Source organism: Punica granatum, chromosome 2 (genome assembly GCF_007655135.1).
Source record: "Punica granatum isolate Tunisia-2019 chromosome 2, ASM765513v2, whole genome shotgun sequence".
Classification (NCBI taxonomy): Eukaryota; Viridiplantae; Streptophyta; class Magnoliopsida; order Myrtales; family Lythraceae; genus Punica; species Punica granatum.
The window spans coordinates 27,988,107-28,003,589 of NC_045128.1; the positions used below are offsets into that span (position 1 = coordinate 27,988,107).

Consider the following 15,483-nt stretch of genomic DNA (forward strand, 5'->3'; position numbering starts at 1 on the left):
TCAACAGCTTGAGCATCTTTTCTAGTAGCTCAATCCTTCGCATATATCATAGATAATTCTTTGAAATGGGGAAAACTTCTCATTCTAAATGGAGCAGCTTCTTTGTGAGTCTAAAAACATAAAGAATAGAGTGTTAGTGATATTATATATAAACATAACGATAGAGTATCGAAATAAATAGATGATGTCTTTATTACCGCTACATAAGTCTCCCAGACATCGTCTTCCGCCGTGACCATCTTCCGTGTTGAGTCCCATCCAAAGCCACTTGTATTAAGCATCATATCATACACGATAGCCCATTCCCTCTTCAATGTCTTCAATCGAGATTCAATGTGAGGTCTCGCCTTGATACCACAATTCGGGAGCTTTTCCAATAGCATTTTCTCAAGTTCTGGCAAGTAGCCAGACTTAAACCCTGTGTCAGCATTGTGGGTGCCCATATTCCGTAAGTCAATCATGCAAGAGACGATGACTGCATCCTCAACTAATGTCCATTTCCTTTTGCCACTCTTGCTCACCTGGGAAGTAACAGAAGCAAAATTACCTTCCATTTTCTATACCAATAACACATATATGAAATGGCAATAAGAACATGTATTTAACCGAATATATGCAAAAAGGATACATATCTACATATAATATGGCACATAAGACTTTCAGAAAATCAAACCGAAAGTGCATTGAAATAGATTCATAACATTGTCTTCAGAAAGCAATGACAATACAACTTACAATACCAAGCAAATCTATCTAAGTAGTTGATGAAAAAACAACTCAAAGTTTACATTACAATTCCCAATCACAACATCTATTTAAGTAGTGGATGAGTTCCATTCATTAAACATCTCAGTTGCCAACTCTTTCCTCCAATTACTCCAAACATTTGATGTTTGAATATCAGAAATATGATCATCATCCTTATTAGGGTTGTCAACATCCATTTCATTCAGTTGGTCTTCCATAGGATCAAAAGCCATCTCTCTCCTAATGAAATTATGTAATAGGCAACAAGCAATTATAATTCTATTGTGAACCCTAACAGGATAAAATGACGAACTTCTAAGAATCGCCCATCGAATCTTAAGCAAGCCGAAACACTTTTCAATAACATTACGAGTAGAGGCATGTCTCAAATTGAAAAGCTCCTCATCATTTCTCGGTCAATGTCCTTGACGCCACTCATTGAGGTGATACCTTTGACCTCTAAAGGGTGCCAAAAAGCCCTCACAGTTTGTATAACCAGCATCAACGAGATAATAACAACCTATATTCAAAAAGAGGGCAAAAAAAACCTAGATTACTTTGTATGTTATTAAGCTTTTCATTTTTAATATTAAGAATGTCAAAAAATTATTATACTCACCAGTTGGCACCCTAAGTCCACGTTCCCTAGAAATAGCATCCCGTAATACCTTCCTATCAGCTACAGAACCCTCCTATCCAGGAAGGACATATGCGAATTGCATATCTGGAGTACAAACTCCTAACACATTGGTTGCTATGTCACCTTTACGAGTTCTGTATCTAGGCTTATCAACCTCGGGCACTCTGATTTTGATATACGTCCCGTCTAGAGCACCTAGACAATTCTACATTGAACCAAAATGTAATGTTAGCACCATATTAGCTCCCTAAATTTACAAAATTTGACTTTTGTTTAGGTACCTTAAACCACTTCCATCGTTGGTCCTCTGAATTACCAGCTATTGGTTGGGGCTTCTTATACAAATGAGCTTGTAGACGTAAAGTGGCTTTGAGAACATTGTGGAAATATCGGCTTACAATTTCACCCGATCTACTAAACTGGTGTTTAATGACTCGATTCTTAAAATGATGGGCCAATACATATAAAAACATTGCAACTTGTTCATCAACATGCATATTTCTTGTATTTTTCAGACCCCCAATTTCTTGAAGCATATGACACAATTTGAAAAATGCATTCCTATCCATTCTTAGTTGTTCAGTACAAGTAATGTCATCCGCATACACAAGCCTCCTAATATGATCCCTCTTCCTATAATATTTTAACTCGTACGACCTACTGCTTGGTTTAGGACCATATAGAGCAGCTAATTCTAACATTATTCCCATCAAACCCCTTATTATAGTACACATTTGAATACAGAAAGTTAGAGCAACGACTTTCCTCTTCTTTCTCTTACTCTGCAAACTCAACTGATCCGTAACTGCAAAGTGTAGTCGTATAAGAAGAGCCTCAGTCAAAACCCATGTATTTTCAAATCAACTATGTAAGATAACACTACAACATAACTAGCAAACAACTCACATATCCATTATTGAATCAGCAAAGTCATATTACAACTTCTATCAGTAAGCACAATCAGCAAAACAGTACGAGTTGAATCAACAAATACATATCCCAGTTCAATCAGCAAACACATATAAACTGAATCAACAAATACATATCCTTGGCAGAATTTGATAATTCTAAAAATGTGCAGAAGGAACATAAATCAAAATGGAAGGAACTAGCTGACATTGTCGACAAAATACCTAGGATAAAGCTGAGGATGAAGTTGTCGACTTGGAGAGGGATCGATTGGAGGTCCTCTCTGTAGAAAAAAGAGTCAGGAACTGGGACAGGGAGGGAAATGGCTTGGCTAGCAGAGGCTTCTCCTGCAAAAATGAACATCGAAAAGTGAAGCGAGTGAAGGAATTCTTCCAAGAAAATACAATCCCAGAATAGAAAAGTTCCAGCATTCATTAATAGAGCAAACTTCGAAATATAAAAGTTCCACAAATCCGAACTAGTTTCAAAAAAAAAATTCCACATTTCATTCCGATGTTGATACTTCTCTTCATCTGTAGTGACATAATTCACAGCTCTAATGAAAGACGGTTGCAAAAATCAATGAGATTCAATTATACATGAAGGTCTAAGAAGTTACAGAGACGCATCGACTCAAACTCGGAAGCAAGGTGTAAAAATTTTCTGGAAGCAAACAATAGAGGCAATATTAAGATACAAAACCAGAATCACAGCATAAAATGCTACCAACAATCATTGTTTATTTAAAATTCAGGTGGACCACTTTAAGAAGGTAACAGTTCACGAAATAAAAATTTCAAATTACAGCTACAAAGAATAGTAGGATAAGAGTAAAGCAAAGTTTAGTTAAGATTTCTGAAATAGATTTTACCAGTCCTTCCGACAGAACATCTCTCAGTTTTCTTGGTTTCACGTTTCTAACCAGCACTACACGACGATTCTGCAAATGAAAAGAAGTAAAGGACATCCTAGTAAGAATATAGGGGAAAGATAATTCGTTGATTAATTATTGACTTGGGAGGAAGAAAGCCAAAGGAGTACCGTCAAGCTATCAGGACTACAATACTTTGCCAAACCACTGACAACTTGACGCGCCTTAGTTTCTCCAATATCAATCTCCTCAACCAGCAAACTGCACCGATCAAATGAAAAATAAGATTTATCAGGAACTTCAAGAAAGATATCTATCATATCTACCTGTCTGCAGATGGATGTTTCCAAGCTTTCCGAATAAGGCCAACCCGTATATTCAACAAGCTCACGCTAAGTTCATCTTTCGCTACTGCTTCTGCTTCGGGTACCTTTTTCTTCTCCTGATTAGGTTCAGTGTCAGCCTTTGGTTTCTTCTGGGAGTTCACAAGGAATAAAAGAGGGGAAAAAATAAAATCATAAAAGTTGTAAGCGATTAAGCCATGAACTTTCAAGAGAAAGGGGCAATTTTCCCAGAAAATAGCAGATTGAGAAAGCCTCACCAGAGACGATTGAGTCACGGAGAAAGCAACCCTTTTCGTAAATAAACAAGTGAATCCCGATCCTCAGACGATTAAGCTCGAATCTTCCATGAATCTCATTAAGCCTCACTAGAGCTCGTCTCAAAGATCGAAATTTCGACTGAGGTAAACATCAAAATTAGCCGAGATTTGAACTCTACCTTCTTCGGATCAAGGGACGTCCGCCAGCAAGCTTCTCTCCTTCGACTTTCCAACCGGCAGTGGAGTGGCGGAGATCAACACCGCAACTCTTTTCCTCTACGAGACGATCGAATCAACTGCCAAAACGCGTTTCTTGGATGAGAAATTGACGGCTTCTACTCTGCTAGGGTTTCGAATGTTCAGACGAAAGGGGGAAATGTCGACCTCTGCAGCTCTTTTATGGGATGGCATGAGATTGTAATTACTTGAAGAAGACGAGGGTATTTTTGTCTTTTCGCGTCCATTTTCGGATCCGGCTCTGCTAATCCGGACCATGCTGGGGGGCTTAGTTAATCCTCATGTAAACCGGGTAAGTCAGCCCGGTCAGAATACTTATTCCGCAATCATGCGAACCAAACGCCAGATTAGCTATTACGTATGGAATAGCTAATCCCTGTCTGATCAAATCCCCTGAACCAAACATGCCCTTAGGGAAATCTACTGATATCTTTGATTCTCGCTTAGCATATATCGGACGGACCGGACGAAGAATCTTCCGCGCACGGTCTGGTCTCGCGATTCTCTTCTCCAAGGCCCAATGAGAGAGAAACTAGGCCTGAGTCAGGAATCGGGGGAGCCCATTGGGCCTGGTTGGCCCCACGCATGGCGGGACCCGGCCCAGCCTGATTCTCGCGGGGAGGATGAAAAGAAAACGGAGGGTGCGAAATTCTTCTAATCAATCAAAATAGGGTTATCGAAGTTATTCACCGAAAAAAAGTACAAGCCACCGAAAAAAATATGGTTATTTTATGTTATACGCATAGTATATTTTGTGTTTATCAAAATTTTTTAAAAATAATTTTTTTTCTAGATAAATATATTTTGTGTTATTCCACGCGAAATATATCTATATTTATATATACACTCATATCTGTGTATATATTTACATATTATAATTTTTAGGACTACAAAATTCGGGTCCAAACTACAAGTGATTCACTTGCGTCTTGTTGACGAAGATACTGAATTCAGAGGCCCGAGTCAGGAAATCCTTATAGTATGTTTGATTTTATAGTTTAGTTGAGTTGAGTTTTGATTTTAATTGATTTGTAATGATTGTGATGTTGAATTATGAGAAAAAGTGTGGAAAAGTAGATGAATAGTTGAAAAAAAGTAATTATTGTATTGTTGAATTGTGAAAAAATAATAAATAATTGAGAGAATTTATTATTAAAAATTGAATTGAATGGTTAAAAATTTTGAAGAAAAATGAAAAAGTAATAATTGTGTTGTTAATTTTTGTTGTATAGTGAGTAGAGTTAAAATTAGAGTTAAAATTTTAAAATCAGATTGCGAAATCAAACGGACTAAAAAATCTTTGATTCATTTGCAATGAATGAGTGAATCAGACGGAGAATCTTCCGCACGGAGTTGGAGTCGCAAATCTCCTCGCTGATGCCCAATTAGAAAGAAACCAGGCCCAAGTTAGGAAACAGAGGAAGCCCATTGGGCCTGATCTGTGGCCCACCACGAGGATGATGAAAAGTCCAACTGTAAGCGGACGGAGGAAGCCGAGCTCCTCTGATAGAGCCATGGAGCACATTTGCTCCATTATTGCGCGCGTGAGTCCGTCCGATTACTAACGAGCTCTAGCTAGTAATTATAATTCCATACCATGCCGATATGCTGCTGATAGTCGAATCGAATTCAGAACTGGAGAGGTCTGCGTGCGAAAGGTGGTTCGACTGTGTTTTCTGGGCGCGGAAGGTTCAATTAGGGTTCGGTTGCTCCTTTCAAGCTTCGAGGACGCTTAAACCCGGAGCACGCCGTAGCTGGAGCGCAAACCTCACCACTCGATCGGAGCTCTCTCCATGCGATATCGCGTCTGAGGAGAAACGCAGGTACTCTCCTCTCCTCCGCTTTAGTTCTCACCTCACCCATCAGTTCCGCAGAGCTCAATTTTGCGCACTGACTGCTAGATTCTTGTCACGCGGATCGAAATTGGTGTCTGATATCGACTCGGTCTCTCTCTGTTTTTCTCTTTTTGGTGAAAAATGCAGTGTATTGTGCGGGAGAGAATGCAGCCAGCTGCGGCCCAAGCTCCGCCACCGAGTGGCAGCGGCCAGGCGACTGCTCCTGCTGCTTCGAGGGACTCGCCCGGCAGCATGAATGGTTCGACAGCCGAAAATAATACCCAGACAAACTTCGCTAATTCGTTGGTCTCTGCTGCTCCCGCTCCTTCTTTCTCTTACGGCGTGCTTGCAAATGCCAATGCTGCATCTCCGGCAACGGTGAGTGGACTTTTCAACTCCTGATGTAAAATTTCGTGTAGATTAATAATCTTAGGAAAGTCCTGCTCCGGTGCAGAATTCAGCTTCCCCATATCTAATTATCTGAGTAAGAATCCTCATTGTAGATCAAGTTTAATTATCTCAACCAACTGTACTGTAAAAGATATATTATCCAATTAATCCCGACTCATTAGTAGATGCTTTTACACTTTGTTTGGATAATGGGGTTGGGTGGGACGGGTCATGGAGGGGTGGGGTGGGACGGGTTATCGAGGTGGGGTGTTTTATGAGGGGATTTTCTTAACCCTCCATCCATAGTTGGATAGTATTCGGAAGGGATAAGGTGGAAAGTTATAAGTATATTATTTGACCATTATACCCCTTTTCATGAATCATTATGATAAATTTTTGACTTCATAACTTGGAAGTTCTGGGGCTAGGGAATATCGAGATATAGATAATTGGCAGAGCCATCAATTAGGTGATCGACTTTAAAGAATAGAGAGCATATCATGATATGAATATAATCAATGTTCTTCCTTCTTGAACTTGGAAGAAAACCGGCCCGTTTATATCATTATATATTTAACCAAAAGAGATAGATTGTAAGCGACTTTTGTACTAAAAATGGCCTTAGATTGAATTAACTGCACCTTCCACTCGATCATCGCCGTTGTGTTTGGAAATATAATCCCACACCGAGGGGCAGAGGTATTCGCAGGTTTTGGAATATCGTGTGGTGGATTCGTTTGATTTTGGAGAGATTTGGGGGGTTGTATGTTGTTGTTCTATTTGTAAACAGTCAAGAATGTGTGTGTGCGAGAGAGAGAGAGAGAGAGAGAGAGAGAGAGAGAGAGAGAGAGGTGGGACTTTACTAGGGGGCGGGGAAGAGTTTTGCAATTTTGGAGAGTTTTGGAGCTTTTGCAATTTTCTGAATAGAGGAGGGGTACAGATGTCTTTTCGCAGTTTATCCCTAATTTTCTGAATATAGGAGGGATACAGATGTCTTTTCGCAGCTTATCCCTCCATAACCCAACAAATTAGTGGCATGAAAAATGGACCTCTGGAGGGTTGTGGTGGGTTATCCTTCATAACCTTCCATAACCTTATAACTTTTTCTTTTTTTTTTTTGGCCAAACACGGGATACCTTTATCCATCCATAAGCTATCCCTCCATAACCTCTCATAAACCTCAATCCAAACATGCTGTTAGTGTTGCTTGATTGAGGCATTGTTATGTAACAATAGAAAGATGCCAGGCAGGACAACTACCATGCTAGGAAAGAGTGGTAGTTGTGTTGCTAGAAGTGATAGTTTGGTATAGTGATGACACAGTATATCAGGAACTTTTTGTTGATGAATTGTCAGGAACATCTGACAATGTTTCATAGTTGAGGTAATGTTCCACCTCCAGCACCCTCTAGCAATCCTTTTTCCTACACAGTCCCTGAAATAGGCCATGGTATTCCTACCAAACCATTGAAACATAGCTCGGTAATGGTCCTATTGATTTACTTTCCGGTTCCAAATTAGACACTTTATAGGTGGTTTTGTATGTCATGGACCTTATGTAAATTGTCAAAAGGAAGGAGATGATATCTTTACCGAAATGTCTATGTGATGCATGGATTTTAATACGGCCACCTAACTTCGTCTAGATATGCTCCTCTTTTGTAGAAAGGTGAAAAATCCTATCGATAGCACAAAATGATGGTCTAATGCCTAAAAAAATAAAAACATTCGAAACTGACCATGAAAGAACTGGCTAACTCAAAAAATTAGATTTAATGAAACCAGAATATGTTTTAGAGCTAATAAGAAACATAGTAGAATATCCTTGTATTTGCCTTTGAAGATGAGCAGACATTACTTCATTGAAAGGAAGATTGATGCTTGTATACTCTTCTCCTCACTGTGTGGCCAATCCATTGCATTTAGGAAATTAGGGAGAATAGGCCTCATCTGAGAGCGTTCAAATACGAACATATGAAAAAGCCTATCTTATTATGCTTGACCTTCATTTATATTTTGAGATACTAAGTTGTGGTATTTCATGAGATGAAAATAATAGCCTTGGCATTTGGCTGGGCAAAGATTTCTTCGTTGCTTAGCCCTTGTTGGTTATGGAAGATGCCATTTTTCTGTGACCTCATTTCTGCCGCTTTTTTCCTTCAACAAATATGTGCTCATAGGTTTTTTATATTTTCAATTTATTTGCAGAATTCATCAAGCACTATTCCACATGATATTAGTAGTTCTAAGCCAGAAGCATTGCCTGGTCCTCCTCAAAGCACTGCAGCACCCATGCCCTTGACTTCTTTTATGGGCACAACACCTCTCTGGCCATCAGGTCCCCAACCATTTGCTGCACCTCGTGGAATGCTGGGTCCAACTGGGCCACTTGGTCCTCCTGGATTAGCCTCGTCAGCACCAGTATCAACCTCTAGTGCAACCTTTCCTTCGGTAGCATCTGATTCTTCCTCTTCTGTGAGACCCAATATGGCAGGTGGCCCTGTTTCGTCTACTCCAGCTGTTCAGCAGCAAGTATATTCTCCCTATCCTTCTTTACCTCCTATTGCAGCTAATCCTCAAGGACTATGGTTGCAGCCTCCTCCTCAGATGAGTGGTATGGCAAGGCCACCTTTTATGCAATATCCTGCCGTCTTTCCTGGTCCCTTCCCCTTTCCAGCACATGGTATGCCTCAACCTATACAATTGCCAGTCCCAAGACCACCTGTTATTACTCCATTGGGACCAACCAGTGGAGTAACTTTGTCTTCTGCTCCAGGCAATCAGTTTACTGGTAATTCGAACACGCAGGCAGAAAAAAATCCTCCTCCAGTTGGTGAGCCCAAATTTTGTGATTCTCTAACTTAGCAGTTACTCCTCATGAGAAGGGACTAATGTCATTCTTTTATTGGCATTTTCAGATCACAATAAACATGTCAATGATATCAACACAAAAGATGGAGAGACTCCTTCTCACCTAGATGCCTGGACAGCTCACAGGACTGAGTCTGGAACTGTCTATTACTATAATGCTTTGACCGGAGAATCAACTTATGAAAGACCTGCGGGTTTCAAGGGAGAGGTGGTTATTGATCTTGTTAATTCTCTATAGATGTATACACATTTATGAGTTCTATATTGTGATACTTTTCCATGTACAGGTAAAAGATATGGATTCATAACAAAGAATATTTATTTGCTTTATCTAGTTGCCCTAATCAACATTTAAATGCATTTCATTCACATTTTTGGACATCAAGTTCTTTTTGAAGTTATTCGGCCTCCTTAGTTATGCTTAGAACACTCGATATCTTTCTTGGAGAATGGTGGTCGTCTAAATATGTTGAGCTTTTGATTTTGTAGATGGGATTTCTTTCCCTTTTATTATTATTTTCTTTTATATTTATATATGTGCAGAAATGCGTTCCTGTTGCATTTTCAGTTCTACTCTCCTGAGTGGTAGGAGGATTTATGTTGTATTATATATGTTTTAGCACTGATGTCAAAAGACTAAAATTTCCTCTTTTCTCTGTCTACTCAAGCAGCCGGATGATGTTGCCTTGCAACCAACTCCTGTTTCTACGTAAGTTTGCTATTCCACAATACTGATAACACCAATATTCCCATTTTTGCATGAAAATTCTTTTTAGTTGATTGTGCTACTTTCTTTTAGTTATAAAATTTCTTCATATGGAAAATTCTAGGTTGACTTATCATACCGATGATCTGGTTGATGATGTGTGTGTGTATATATATATATATATATATATATTGTTACAAAGGAGGCCCAAGGCCTAGTACAGTGAGAGAAATCCTAAATAACTAAATAAAGGAACACGGGCAGTCCCACTAGGTATCGATGATGATGACGATATATATTTGACCCAAATGATTGTGGGTTGCTCTTCAAATTGTTAGCCCTCTATTTTCATTCAATTTCGCAGTATATATTACATCAGATAATTGTTGCTTTACTCCATAGTTTACACTAGAATATGAAATAACAAAGGTGCGATGACGTTTTTACATATTATCAGAAAAGAGAGAGAGGAGGGTGGGGGTTGTGACATTTTCCTTTGTTAACTGATGTGTTTTGGGTACTTACTGGATAACCTTTGCTGATTAAAATCTGCATAGTTACTTTTTCTGGATCATATTTCTATGTTTTTCTTTTTTCCTGCTAAGCGAGATATCTTCAGGGTGGTTCTGATCAATGACTGAACTGATTTACTTGTTTCTTCTGTCTAGGGAGAAAGTAGTTGGTTCTGATTGGGAAATCGTCACAATGAATGATGGCAGGAAATATTACTACAATAACAAAACTAAGGTAACAGATACTATCTAGTTCTGTTTTGTTCAATTTTGCCGGCTTTAATTTGTCTGTAAGTAACAAATCCTTGAATGGCTGTTTCTTACTCCTATATCAGAACCTCATGTTTCCGCTTACTTTTCTTTTTGGCAGGAACATAATTAGCTTTATTAAGAGGCATTATGACATGAATAAAAGATTCACTATGAACTGTTTGCCAAACTGAAAGATCTCCGAAATCATGACATCTTCTTCATTTTTCCCAATTTAATGCCATTTCCTTTGAAGTGATTCCACCCCCCTGCCCGCCCCTCCTTTCTTCCTGTAGCACATGCAAAATTGTCTAATCCCTTTTGGCTTTTTCGAGGATTTTCTTATTGCATAAAGGTGTTCAAATTGTATCAAAGAACGTTCATGTGACGCTCCTTGAAGAAAATTCTTTCGGCGAAAAGAAGCAAAATATGCACTATTAGAAGTTGTCTTTTCTTTTTCTTTTTGTCTTTTTTATCCCATGGTCTGTTGGTCTTGTTCATAATTTTCTTGGTTACCGTTGCACAATTTGTCAAACATTTCTGATGGCAACATCTCGTCTTTCAGTGCTTGACAGCGTGAAACAATGTTGCTGAACTTACTAAAGTAATCCCCGATATATATTTTTGCTTTTCATCATTGGTACTAGTTCTCTTGTGATGAAGAGAGCTGCTGGATGTTGGGATCTTTTACTTTCAGTGCTTTCCTTTTTCTCTTTCCTTTGTGTGCATTAGGGGAGAAGCATTTGTTACATTTTCAGTTCCATAATCCTAATGGAAAATTATCTACTCTAGTTCCATGTGTTGGTCAGCTCACTTGAATGAGAAATATATGTGTATAATGGTGCTTATGAGCGGAATTATCATTTATTTCAGATAAGCAGCTGGCAGATCCCGACAGAGGTCAGCGAGTTGGGAAAGAAGCAGGAGGACAGTCTGTCTAGGGAGAACCCAGTTGTGACAGCTAATGCTAATCCAGAGGAAAAAGGGTCTCATTTTATCAATTTGAGTGCTCCTGCACTTAACACAGGTGGTCGTGATGCCATATCACTTAGGGCCTCTACTGTGGCAGCACCATCATCCTCGTCTGCTCTGGACTTGGTTAAAAAAAAGTTACAGGAGTCGGGAGCTCCTGGTAATTCATCACCTGTTCCGGTTTCTCCTGGAACGACCCTTTCGGAATCAAATGGGTTGAGATCAAATGAAGCAACTGGGAAGGTCGTCCAGAGTGAAAGCAATAAGGAGAAGCCAAAAGATGCCAATGGAAATGGGAATTTCTCTGACTCTTCCTCCGATTCTGAGGATGCAGATAGTGGACCAACAAAAGAGGAGTGCATTCGCCAATTTAAGGTACCTGTTGCATACAAATAATCGTAAAAATGAGGTTAGATATCTCAATGAGAGTTAACATGTCTGGGATTGTATTTTGCAGGAGATGCTAAAGGAACGGGGAGTAGCACCTTTTTCAAAATGGGAGAAGGAACTTCCGAAGCTAGTGGTTGACCCACGTTTTAAGGTCCACTGCATTAAAATGTCATTGATTTATATAGTTAGGTTACTCGAGTTTGTTCTATGTAATGTGTAGGTTTATTTGTTGAAATATTAACTTTTATGTCTGAGCAGTAATATGTGGTGGGTTCTTATCCATGGGCATGTTTATTCAACCTCGTTTGGCTGACATAATTCTCACATTGCTTCAAATGTGAGATAGGTTATTAGAGTTGCTGAGAAAGTGAATTCTTTTGTCTGTTTTTTTCACAAGGCTCATGATTGTCCTTGAATTCTCTTAATCAATGATTTGGAGACAGCTGTTTATCCATTTATCTTTGTATATATTTTCCTTGATTTTCTTAATTTGTTGTTTGGAGGTAGTTGATAACTTGATGTTGCAGGCTATTCCAAGTTATTCTGCCAGAAGATCCTTGTTTGAGCACTACGTAAAAACGCGTGCTGAGGAGGAGCGCAAGGAAAAGAAAGCAGCTCAGAAAGCTGCTATTGAAGGATTTAAGCAGCTGCTAGATGAGGCATCAGAGGTCTTATAAAGCTACTGATTTATTCTATATCTTGTATTTGCAAGAATTATGGGTGCTTAGCTATCTTTTGTATATCTTCCAGGGCATTGATGCTTCTACTGACTACCACACTTTCAGAAAGAAATGGGGCAATGATCCACGATTTGAAGCCTTGGACCGTAAAGATCGAGAGAGTTTATTGAACGAGAGGTATTTTGTTACTTCTGGTGCCATGCATGTCTTTTTAGATTGTCACTAGTTGATAGGGTTTTGGACCTTTTGTTTGAATGATTGAAAGAACAACCTTCTAAAATTGTGCTTTTATAGTTTATAGGCTGATGAAGGTTCTTGGATTTGCAACTTGTGCATCCCTTTTCACTTTCAGAGCCTTGTAGCTTCATTGTCAATGCTTTTCTTTTTGAATCAGTTATGTGTTCCCTCTGATGTAGGGTCATGCCTCTAAGAAAAGCTGCTGAAGAAAAGGCTCGAGCATTACGTGCTGCAGCAACCTCCAGTTTTAAGTCCTTGCTTCGAGATAAAGGGGATATTACTGTCAATTCTCGTTGGTACCGGGTAAAGTGTGACTGCATGCATTCCTCCTCCTCCATCACCCCCCCCCCCCCCCCCCCCCCCCCCCCCCCTCCTTTTTAATTACATATCGACCTTTTTAATTACATATCGAGAGCATTTGAATGTTTGCATCTTGATAACTTATGATCTGCTTATTCGCTTGAAAGACAACTTTAACCCCTGAGTTTTGCTGTATTTTAATTACGTAACTTTCACATGACAATGAAATGATAACTTCCAATGCATCAGAAGATTACCTTTCAATTGAGAATTACAGCACTGAAGAGTTTTCAGTTTAATGTTCTTCGTAGCTTTTGAGTTTGAATTACAGTATTGCTTCAGTTCTCTTAGAGTAGCATGTAGACCCAAGTGGTGATTTTCTAATATGGCAACTGAACAGGAACTTCCAATATGTAGCTCCCTTTTTTCCTTCCTTCTTACCCCTCCCCCTCTCCCTTCCCGGGTTCATAGTGGATGCAAGACTTGGGAAGACTTGGCATTAGACCTTCAGTTTATTCTGTCAACATGTTGGTGAAGATACGAAATGGGAAGACATCTGATAAAAGAATATTATACCGTAGACCTGCCCATCTTATAAAAGTAAAACAGAGAATATGTTAAGAACAATTACTGAGGTTAGCTTGTCACATATATGGTTTGATGTCCACAGAGTGGAAAATGAGGTTTAGTGCTTGAAGTAATGAAGTGTGTCATCCTTTTATCCTTACTATGATTAAGCATCTGAGTTTCTTCTCTTTCTTGATGCTGTAGGTGAAGGATAATTTAAGAGATGACCCAAGATATAGAACGGTTAACCAAGAAGATAGGGAGATCTTATTTAATGAATACATTGCTGAACTCAAGGCTGCACAACACAAGGAAGAGCAAGAGGCTAAAGCCAAACGAGACGAGCAGGTACTTTTTGTTACCTATATTCTTGAAGGACAAGTTCTTTGCGGATTAGGCAATGATTTCTGCTATCACTTCTCAACTCATTTTCAGGACAAACTTAAGGAAAGAGAGAGGGAGTTGCGGAAAAGGAAAGAGAGGGAAGAGCAAGAAATGGAGAGGGTGCGGTTGAAAGTCCGCAGGAAGGAAGCAGTTGCATCTTTTCAAGCTCTGTTAGTTGAAATGATTAAAGATCCTCAGGTAGTCAAATATTTGCTCAATTTAATAGCGTGACATAGAACAAGGTTGCTGAATAAGTAAGCGCATCGCTCACCACTGAAAATAGAATATATATTGCTTGCAAGATTAGGATCAAACCTCTAGCTTTGTTTCTAAACATGCCCTACTACTTATGGTTGGGGTATATGTTTTCTTATGGTGCATGAGAGAGGTCAATGAGTAGTATTCTGATTTATATCACGTGTTTAGGCTTCTTGGATGGAATCAAGAGCTAAATTGGAGAAGGATCCTCAACGACGTGCTACAAATCCGGATTTGGATCCAACTGAGACAGAGAAGCTCTTTCGGGAACATGTAAAGATGCTACATGAGGTATTACTCTCAAATTACTGTCTTGTGGCAAAAGAAGTATATGTTGTCCTTTTGATCTTATGCTCTTATATTTCAGTTCTTGTGTTCCATTGAATGCATTAGTATTTCCGGTGGGAGTGAGCAAAATGGAAAGGGGGGAAAAAAGGGGAGAGGGGAAACTGGAAAGATCTGTATTCAATGTTGAAATCTGTCGCACCTTCCATGACTCTGCCTTGTTATACAGAGATGTGCCCACGAGTTCAAAGCTCTTCTATCCGAGTCTATAACCCCAGAAGCAGCATCTTCCCAGGAGACAGAAGATGGGAAAACCGTTCTTAACTCGTGGTCCACTGCGAAGCGCCTCCTTAAACTCGATCCGAGGTACAACAAAATGCCCCGAAAAGAGCGAGAAGCCCTGTGGCACCGACATGTGGATGATCTATTGAGGAAGCAGAAGTCAGGTTATGATAATGAAAGGGAAGAGAGGATTTCTGATCCAAAGGGCAGAGGATTAGGCGATTCAGGGAAATCACAGAGCGACTCGAGGAGAAAACGTGATCGGGGATAAATGTAGTTCTCTTCTGCGGGAGACATGTAGGGTTTACTAAAAATTGCCCGACCTCTGAGCTTTTATGCAATTATTTCGGGACATGATCAAGCTTCGATTTTGCTATCTGACATTCCTTCTGAATGCAATATTGTATATTATCCATTAGAGTTGCAGATTATTTATGGAAAAATAAATAGATCACAAATTGCCATAGATCCTTAGACGAGCACTATATTTGTTTCTCTAACTATGACAAGGTCAATACGGTATCAGCCGTTCTGAAATAGATGGCTTCCTTCGTACTGCT

General features: G+C 39.4%; 2 protein-coding genes across 8 annotated transcripts; one reads left to right on the forward strand and one right to left on the reverse strand.

The window, feature by feature from the left end:
* Positions 1–527: 527 nt before the first annotated feature.
* On the reverse strand, positions 528–5,539 carry LOC116193850. Its single transcript, XM_031522597.1, has 8 exons — positions 5,456–5,539; positions 3,494–3,642; positions 3,338–3,428; positions 3,168–3,213; positions 2,521–2,643; positions 1,669–2,192; positions 1,367–1,592; positions 528–1,267 (listed from the first exon to the last, which is right to left on the reverse strand). The coding sequence occupies exons 1-7, from the start codon at positions 5,537–5,539 to the stop codon at positions 1,440–1,442; spliced, it is 1,170 nt and encodes a 389-aa protein (XP_031378457.1). The 3' UTR covers positions 528–1,267; positions 1,367–1,439.
* Positions 5,530–15,391, forward strand: LOC116197323 (pre-mRNA-processing protein 40C). 7 transcript variants are annotated; one of them, XM_031527430.1, is made up of 16 exons: positions 5,530–5,828; positions 5,988–6,218; positions 8,439–8,720; positions 8,826–9,063; positions 9,149–9,309; positions 9,770–9,810; positions 10,476–10,554; positions 11,442–11,915; positions 11,998–12,081; positions 12,458–12,598; positions 12,681–12,787; positions 13,027–13,150; positions 13,919–14,062; positions 14,150–14,299; positions 14,525–14,647; positions 14,871–15,391. In XM_031527430.1, exons 2-16 carry the CDS (start codon positions 6,006–6,008, stop codon positions 15,192–15,194), a joined length of 2,685 nt encoding a protein of 894 aa, XP_031383290.1. In that variant the 5' UTR covers positions 5,530–5,828; positions 5,988–6,005; the 3' UTR covers positions 15,195–15,391. The 7 variants fall into 7 exon arrangements, with proteins under 7 accessions (XP_031383290.1, XP_031383291.1, XP_031383286.1 ...); XM_031527431.1 differs by having other exon boundaries at positions 8,439–8,681; XM_031527426.1 differs by having other exon boundaries at positions 8,439–9,063.
* Positions 15,392–15,483: the final 92 nt, after the last annotated feature.

Excerpts from the sequence above, each read along its gene's own strand:
- LOC116193850 (XM_031522597.1), bottom strand. The coding sequence starts at position 5,539 with ATGGAGCAAATGTGCTCCATGGCTCTATCAGAGGAGCTCGGCTTCCTC. Across the intron at positions 3,643-5,455 it reads GACTTTTCATCATCCTCGTG|AAGAAACCAAAGGCTGACAC; the intron begins GTGGGCCACAGA and ends GTGAACTCCCAG. Across the intron at positions 1,593-1,668 it reads AACGATGGAAGTGGTTTAAG|AATTGTCTAGGTGCTCTAGA; the intron begins GTACCTAAACAA and ends GGTTCAATGTAG.
- LOC116197323 (XM_031527426.1), top strand. The coding sequence starts at position 6,006 with ATGCAGCCAGCTGCGGCCCAAGCTCCGCCACCGAGTGGCAGCGGCCAG. Across the intron at positions 10,555-11,441 it reads ACTACAATAACAAAACTAAG|ATAAGCAGCTGGCAGATCCC; the intron begins GTAACAGATACT and ends CATTTATTTCAG. Across the intron at positions 12,082-12,457 it reads TGGTTGACCCACGTTTTAAG|GCTATTCCAAGTTATTCTGC; the intron begins GTCCACTGCATT and ends TTGATGTTGCAG.